Genomic DNA, 9290 nt, shown 5'->3' with positions numbered 1-9290 from the left:
AGCAGCACTCTCGTCAAAAATAAATTAACGATGCCTGGGTGCTAAAACATAGAACAAAAATGTAAAACTGGAGTAAGTCTCGCACTCACAGGTCTTAAAAATCAATTAAGTGTTTTTATTTCACAGTGGGAAGACCTGACGTTTCAGTCAGCAAAGTATGAAAAAGGTCAGATTGCTGACCAAAACGTCAGATCTTCCCTCTGAGTGATAAAAACACTTAATTGATTTTTAAGCCCTTAATTGATTTTTAATCTGTGACAGCAATCTGTGGATGAACCAAATCTAAACTTTTAAAATAATGTGACTTTAGATCATGTGATATATGTAAATTGACATTTTTTGTACACTTTGTGCATGCATTTTTTTTGCTCTAATTAGTTTGGGATATGGAGAAATCTTTTGAGGAAGATTCAGTTTTCTGAATCCATAAAAATTGTATTATACATAAGTGTTGGATCTGCTCTATTTTGAGGTGCCAGGCTAATGACTTGAGGCAGACTGATCTTTAAATAAGTGGTATTTATTTAAAAAGGAACTAAAAGGTATTACATATAAAGGGAACTAACTAACATGGAGGGAGGTAGAAAGGGATAGGGAAGGATGCAATGGAAGGGAGTGGAAAGTGACTAACTAATAAAGTATTTACAATGCTCTTTATATACACATAAGGAAGACCATTCAAACAAACATACTACCCTGTTCCCAAAACAGCCACACCCAAAAGACAGTCCCAGCCAATCAGGTCGATGTTAGCTTTTCTTGAAGATGGTTCATCTCTTCTTAGATAGACAAGGGACTGAAATCAAGTTAGGATGCATTGTGAAAGAAATCCCATAACCCAATGCTCCAGGTGTCCCTTTGTTGATCCAGCAGAGTGTCATTCCCTTGGGAACTCTTGCTATCCCTGCACCCACACCAGTATGTCCAGTTATTTGCATCTCTTTGATATGGACATTACTGTAGCTACAAGGATTGTTTTATGGCAGGATGACTGTTGTCCAGGCTTGCACCTTCACAGTTGCCATTGATGGAAAGGCAAATATCTGTTAACCCATTGCGTGTATGGGCTTATTGTTGAATATCCAAAATTCAGTACTACATTCCCCACTTTTTTTTTTTGTGTGTCAGAATGACAAACATACTTTTGGATATTCTATGAAAACAAACATAATTACTGTCGTGGCAAATCCTCTTCGCAAGTTGTGGCAAATCCTCTTCGGACCTGTGGCTCTCTCGGTGTATTATGCCAATGGGCAGGGGACATACAACAATACACCATTCACTCACATTCACACATGATAAGATATGGCAATAACATCGGTTTTCAATACCACCAAACATTGCACATGACATATACACATGCATTTCATGTAGCATAACATCAAATTAAACTTTATATACTACAGACATTTGTTCGCTAGTCTGCATATTCTTATATTAATGTTATTTTTATCCACATAATGCCTTCTAACTTTATATTTAAATTCACTTCTATGTAAAAACAACGAACCACATCATTAACTAAAAACAAATATTAATAACATACTTATAGTGATATATATATATATATATATATATATATATATATATATATATATATATATATATATATATATATATATATATACACATAAACATACTTATTCTATGATGAAAGTTGTGCCCTATGTTTTCCATTTAACCTAAACAATGTGTGAGTAATGTTGTTCTGAAACCTGTTTTAATAAAATTCAAAAGTTCTAAACACATTTGCCTTTCAAAATATAACCAAACTCTGTTGATCCAGGGCCCAAATTTTTTCTATGTAGTTTCATGGATCCTCGAAATAAAAGAGCAAGAGCAGGACCATATGCGTAGCATTATTATCTGTTCAATACATTCTGTTTAAAAAAAATAACATAAAATGAGAGCTGCAAAAAAAACAAAAATAACAATAGAAATTGTAAAAACATTTTCATGTATCTTTTGGTGGGCTTTAGGAAAGAAAAACTATGATCACCCCCCATTTGGTACCGAAAAACATAGGTACCATTATGCAAGTAGAGAGCAAAAAAAAAAAATTCAAAATTACACGGTCTGCTATTTTTAGCAGTGTTTTGATTAAAACAATGAAGATACTAATACTGTATACAAACTAACACAAAACACTAAACAGAGACATGTAAAACAAAGATAAACACATTTACATTTAACAACACAAATACATGAACAAAAACAAATACCTGTGGACAATAAAGTTAATAATATACCAAGGACACCAGTATTGTGAAGAGATGTTATTGAGTTTAAATATTGTTTTTTAAATTGTTTGCAAACAATTATTTTACTATTGAGCTCATTGATTGTACCACGTGGTTTTAAAAACAATACAGTTATCCAGTTAATCAGGGTTATTTAGTGTAAGACACAAAGTCATCAGGTGCTGTGCTCCTTAAAACAAATCTACAACCTGTTGAAACAAAAATCAATTTTAAAATCACAGTATCTTCTTCATTTTACAGGGTAAATGGACAATCGTTCTTCCACTAGTACTCTGAAAAAGAAACATACATATAATTAATATACATAACATTACAAATAACATAGTACATATCCATTATACAGTGGTCATGGCCATATCTAGTTTTAATTCCATCACATTCCTTGTCATTAGAAAACAGGCATATTTGTGTTTGGTACACCCTGGGCAAACTGTGCTATATTGTCCATTAGCATTAGCATAGCAATGTGAGACCAACTGCTGTAAAGCCACAGTGGAATGTTCACCCAAGGAATAAAGGGTGGGGCAGTTGTCCCTTCTTTTCCTGTTTTACAGGGAGGTGTGTGAAATTCCCTTTTGGGCTCATTTTGGCTCTCTTTTTGATCTCCTGCACTATTGGAACCTGTGTCTATGTTATCAGAGGAGACAACAGTTTCAGTCTCTGAGGGAGGGCTATGGTCTAGGAGATAATCATTTAGATTTTCCTGTGCATCCCCCTCTTGTCTCTGTATTGAATGGATTGGGTAAGTATCATGCTGATTGGCAGAAGTTCTGCAAATCGAGCAATATGACCATACTTACCACAACTGTAACATTTCAGTGGAAATCTCCTGCTTTGTTTTTTTTTATAAGCAACAGAAATATGTCTCTGGAATTCAAAAGACTCCTGAGACCAATCCCTAAGTGTATTTATAAAGTTGTTGTATGAGGTGGCATACCTAAGGGCAGTTCTTGTGTTGTAATCAACATTACATTTATTTGCCATTGAGTAGAGGAAATTGGGCTCATCTGGCAACATATCAGGGCAGTTGAATACAACTTTATATAGGGAGAGATAATCAGTGCAAAATAACATTGGATCATCTCCTTTCCTATACCTTGCATTCTCCAATGCATTTGTACCTCTTATATCACGCCCACCCAAAATCCTTTGCAACTCTCTTAACCTTTCAGTGGTACTTCCCCAATTTTCATTGATATTGGACAATGTCCCAATGTGCTTACCAACCGGAGGCCTAAGTTCTGCAGCCAACTGATATGGGAGCCATGCTCTAAGCAAGGCACATGCATCTTTATTTCCAAGGTTATATTGTTTCACCACGGCTTCTAATTTATTGTAAAGGCTAATAGGGGATAAATTAGTGTCAAACTTTCCCAATATCTGGGTCAAACTTATAACCTCTTGTATTTTCAGTGCTGAGTTTGAATGAATATTATTATCAGTTGGCACATATGTATTATTGATTCGTTGTCTGGCACATTCTGATTGGGGGCTAAAGAGAGTTGGACTAGGTAATGTTTGTGGTCTTATACCTTGTTCTCCATCTTTTATCTCTTGCTCAGTAACAGGGCAGACACTTACTGGGACATTTAGTTCATATCCAGCCTTGCTTTCTAAAGATATCACCTCTTGTTCTCTGAGCCTGCACCTCTCCTCACAATCCTTCAACTTTTCTTCTAACAAATCATTCTGTTTGGCTAACAGTTCTACCTTCTCCCTCAGTTCTTCTAATTCTGAAATATGCTCTTCTGAAGTGCTAGCTGCTACAATAATTGACTCACCAAACTTTTCCAAGTCTTCTCTAAACTGGACCTTTTCATTTCTCCACTGTTCTGCCTTATTCTCAGCAATAACTTTCATCTTTAATAATGCTAATATTTCATTAGCCATTTTAATTTTCTTTACCATTTTTGCAAGATGATTACATTTTACTTTATTGTTGTACCTTTGACACTGTGTCAGTAGACTTTTAAACTGATGTGTCACAGACTCATCTGCACATGAATGGTAATCAGCTGAGGCATATTTGTTTACATATCTTTCAACAAATTCCATGTTTACAACAAACAATACACACTACAAACAATTACTTACACAAACAAAACACTAAGCTTCGCAACAACAACAAACTATACCTTAGCTTCTACACAATAACTGACCTTACTACCTTACAAAAAGTGTTCCTTAACTTCTTTCCACTAAAAAAAAACAGAAACGTATCTAATACAACAACTTTCAGTTAAAATTGGATAAAAGAAACATATACTTACCTGTGTTAGGCTCCAGGCTTTCTTTTCTGGTCAGACCTTTAACGCGTCAGTCTCAGGCTTCTCAAATCTTCTCAGCCAAGCAGATTCCTTTTCCTTACGATGATGGGTTTAGTTGAAATCGTCAAATCTGGGGTGCCAATATGTTGGATCTGCTCTATTTTGAGGTGCCAGGCTAATGACTTGAGGCAGACTGATCTTTAAATAAGTGGTATTTATTTACAAAGGAACTAAAAGGTATTACATATAAAGGGAACTAACTAACATGGAGGGAGGTAGAAAGGGATAGGGAAGGATGCAATGGAAGGGAGTGGAAAGTGACTAACTAATAAAGTATTTACAATGCTCTTTATATACACATAAGGAAGACCATTCAAACAAACATACTACCCTGTTCCCAAAACAGCCACACCCAAAAGACAGTCCCAGCCAATCAGGTCGATGTTAGCTTTTCTTGAAGATGGTTCATCTCTTCTTAGATAGACAAGGGACTGAAATCAAGTTAGGATGCACTGTGAAAGAAATCCCATAACCCAATGCTCCAGGTGTCCCTTTGTTGATCCAGCAGAGTGTCATTCCCTTGGGAACTCTTGCTATCCCTGCACCCACACCAGTATGTCCAGTTATTTGCATCTCTTTGATATGGACATTACTGTAGCTACAAGGATTGTTTTATGGCAGGATGACTGTTGTCCAGGCTTGCACCTTCACAGTTGCCATTGATGGAAAGGCAAATATCTGTTAACCCATTGCGTGTATGGGCTTATTGTTGAATATCCAAAATTCAGTACTACATTCCCCACTTTTTTTTTTTGTGTGTCAGAATGACAAACATACTTTTGGATATTCTATGAAAACAAACATAATTACTGTCGTGGCAAATCCTCTTCGCAAGTTGTGGCAAATCCTCTTCGGACCTGTGGCTCTCTCGGTGTATTATGCCAATGGGCAGGGGACATACAACAATACACCATTCACTCACATTCACACATGATAAGATATGGCAATAACATCGGTTTTCAATACCACCAAACATTGCACATGACATATACACATGCATTTCATGTAGCATAACATCAAATTAAACTTTATATACTACAGACATTTGTTCGCTAGTCTGCATATTCTTATATTAATGTTATTTTTATCCACATAATGCCTTCTAACTTTATATTTAAATTCACTTCTATGTAAAAACAACGAACCACATCATTAACTAAAAACAAATATTAATAACATACTTATAGTGATATATATATATATATATATATATATATATATATATATATATATATATATATATATATATATATATATATATATATATATATATATATACACATAAACATACTTATTCTATGATGAAAGTTGTGCCCTATGTTTTCCATTTAACCTAAACAATGTGTGAGTAATGTTGTTCTGAAACCTGTTTTAATAAAATTCAAAAGTTCTAAACACATTTGCCTTTCAAAATATAACCAAACTCTGTTGATCCAGGGCCCAAATTTTTTCTATGTAGTTTCATGGATCCTCGAAATAAAAGAGCAAGAGCAGGACCATATGCGTAGCATTATTATCTGTTCAATACATTCTGTTTAAAAAAAATAACATAAAATGAGAGCTGCAAAAAAAACAAAAATAACAATAGAAATTGTAAAAACATTTTCATGTATCTTTTGGTGGGCTTTAGGAAAGAAAAACTATGATCACCCCCCATTTGGTACCGAAAAACATAGGTACCATTATGCAAGTAGAGAGCAAAAAAAAAAAATTCAAAATTACACGGTCTGCTATTTTTAGCAGTGTTTTGATTAAAACAATGAAGATACTAATACTGTATACAAACTAACACAAAACACTAAACAGAGACATGTAAAACAAAGATAAACACATTTACATTTAACAACACAAATACATGAACAAAAACAAATACCTGTGGACAATAAAGTTAATAATATACCAAGGACACCAGTATTGTGAAGAGATGTTATTGAGTTTAAATATTGTTTTTTAAATTGTTTGCAAACAATTATTTTACTATTGAGCTCATTGATTGTACCACGTGGTTTTAAAAACAATACAGTTATCCAGTTAATCAGGGTTATTTAGTGTAAGACACAAAGTCATCAGGTGCTGTGCTCCTTAAAACAAATCTACAACCTGTTGAAACAAAAATCAATTTTAAAATCACAGTATCTTCTTCATTTTACAGGGTAAATGGACAATCGTTCTTCCACTAGTACTCTGAAAAAGAAACATACATATAATTAATATACATAACATTACAAATAACATAGTACATATCCATTATACAGTGGTCATGGCCATATCTAGTTTTAATTCCATCACATTCCTTGTCATTAGAAAACAGGCATATTTGTGTTTGGTACACCCTGGGCAAACTGTGCTATATTGTCCATTAGCATTAGCATAGCAATGTGAGACCAACTGCTGTAAAGCCACAGTGGAATGTTCACCCAAGGAATAAAGGGTGGGGCAGTTGTCCCTTCTTTTCCTGTTTTACAGGGAGGTGTGTGAAATTCCCTTTTGGGCTCATTTTGGCTCTCTTTTTGATCTCCTGCACTATTGGAACCTGTGTCTATGTTATCAGAGGAGACAACAGTTTCAGTCTCTGAGGGAGGGCTATGGTCTAGGAGATAATCATTTAGATTTTCCTGTGCATCCCCCTCTTGTCTCTGTATTGAATGGATTGGGTAAGTATCATGCTGATTGGCAGAAGTTCTGCAAAATCGAGCAATATGACCATACTTACCACAACTGTAACATTTCCGTGGAAATCTCCTGCTTTGTTTTTTTTTATAAGCAACAGAAATATGTCTCTGGAATTCAAAAGACTCCTGAGACCAATCCCTAAGTGTATTTATAAAGTTGTTGTATGAGGTGGCATACCTAAGGGCAGTTCTTGTGTTGTAATCAACATTACATTTATTTGCCATTGAGTAGAGGAAATTGGGCTCATCTGGCAACATATCAGGGCAGTTGAATACAACTTTATATAGGGAGAGATAATCAGTGCAAAATAACATTGGATCATCTCCTTTCCTATACCTTGCATTCTCCAATGCATTTGTACCTCTTATATCACGCCCACCCAAAATCCTTTGCAACTCTCTTAACCTTTCAGTGGTACTTCCCCAATTTTCATTGATATTGGACAATGTCCCAATGTGCTTACCAACCGGAGGCCTAAGTTCTGCAGCCAACTGATATGGGAGCCATGCTCTAAGCAAGGCACATGCATCTTTATTTCCAAGGTTATATTGTTTCACCACGGCTTCTAATTTATTGTAAAGGCTAATAGGGGATAAATTAGTGTCAAACTTTCCCAATATCTGGGTCAAACTTATAACCTCTTGTATTTTCAGTGCTGAGTTTGAATGAATATTATTATCAGTTGGCACATATGTATTATTGATTCGTTGTCTGGCACATTCTGATTGGGGGCTAAAGAGAGTTGGACTAGGTAATGTTTGTGGTCTTATACCTTGTTCTCCATCTTTTATCTCTTGCTCAGTAACAGGGCAGACACTTACTGGGACATTTAGTTCATATCCAGCCTTGCTTTCTAAAGATATCACCTCTTGTTCTCTGAGCCTGCACCTCTCCTCACAATCCTTCAACTTTTCTTCTAACAAATCATTCTGTTTGGCTAACAGTTCTACCTTCTCCCTCAGTTCTTCTAATTCTGAAATATGCTCTTCTGAAGTGCTAGCTGCTACAATAATTGACTCACCAAACTTTTCCAAGTCTTCTCTAAACTGGACCTTTTCATTTCTCCACTGTTCTGCCTTATTCTCAGCAATAACTTTTCATCTTTAATAATGCTAATATTTCATTAGCCATTTTAATTTTCTTTACCATTTTTGCAAGATGATTACATTTTACTTTATTGTTGTACCTTTGACACTGTGTCAGTAGACTTTTAAACTGATGTGTCACAGACTCATCTGCACATGAATGGTAATCAGCTGAGGCATATTTGTTTACATATCTTTCAACAAATTCCATGTTTACAACAAACAATACACACTACAAACAATTACTTACACAAACAAAACACTAAGCTTCGCAACAACAACAAACTATACCTTAGCTTCTACACAATAACTGACCTTACTACCTTACAAAAAGTGTTCCTTAACTTCTTTCCACTAAAAAAAAACAGAAACGTATCTAATACAACAACTTTCAGTTAAAATTGGATAAAAGAAACATATACTTACCTGTGTTAGGCTCCAGGCTTTCTTTTCTGGTCAGACCTTTAACGCGTCAGTCTCAGGCTTCTCAAATCTTCTCAGCCAAGCAGATTCCTTTTCCTTACGATGATGGGTTTAGTTGAAATCGTCAAATCTGGGGTGCCAATATGTTGGATCTGCTCTATTTTGAGGTGCCAGGCTAATGACTTGAGGCAGACTGATCTTTAAATAAGTGGTATTTATTTACAAAGGAACTAAAAGGTATTACATATAAAGGGAACTAACTAACATGGAGGGAGGTAGAAAGGGATAGGGAAGGATGCAATGGAAGGGAGTGGAAAGTGACTAACTAATAAAGTATTTACAATGCTCTTTATATACACATAAGGAAGACCATTCAAACAAACATACTACCCTGTTCCCAAAACAGCCACACCCAAAAGACAGTCCCAGCCAATCAGGTCGATGTTAGCTTTTCTTGAAGATGGTTCATCTCTTCTTAGATAGACAAGGGACTGAAATCAAGTTAGGATGCACTGTGAAAG

General features: G+C 35.3%; 2 protein-coding genes across 2 annotated transcripts; both read right to left on the bottom strand.

The window, feature by feature from the left end:
* Positions 1–2840: 2840 nt before the first annotated feature.
* On the bottom strand, positions 2841–4533 carry LOC121402994 (posterior protein-like). The gene has a single exon (XM_041590120.1). The coding sequence runs from the start codon at positions 4314–4316 to the stop codon at positions 2955–2957; it is 1362 nt and encodes a 453-aa protein (XP_041446054.1). The 5' UTR covers positions 4317–4533; the 3' UTR covers positions 2841–2954.
* A 190-nt stretch (positions 4534–4723) lies between these two features.
* On the bottom strand, positions 4724–8838 carry post.L (posterior protein L homeolog). Its single transcript, NM_001101781.1, is given in 3 exon segments — positions 4724–5801; positions 5866–8358; positions 8360–8838. Coding segments are annotated over 2 exon segments (1668 nt in total). The 5' UTR covers positions 8558–8838; the 3' UTR covers positions 4724–5801; positions 5866–6888.
* Between the last annotated feature and the right edge of the window lie 452 nt (positions 8839–9290).

Source organism: Xenopus laevis, chromosome 4L (assembly GCF_017654675.1).
Source record: "Xenopus laevis strain J_2021 chromosome 4L, Xenopus_laevis_v10.1, whole genome shotgun sequence".
Taxonomy (NCBI): Eukaryota; Metazoa; Chordata; class Amphibia; order Anura; family Pipidae; genus Xenopus; species Xenopus laevis.
Note: the sequence above shows the minus strand (reverse complement) of the source record. Positions and strands in the feature narration are given on the sequence as shown.

Excerpts from the sequence above, each read along its gene's own strand:
- LOC121402994 (XM_041590120.1), bottom strand. The coding sequence starts at position 4,316 with ATGGAATTTGTTGAAAGATATGTAAACAAATATGCCTCAGCTGATTAC.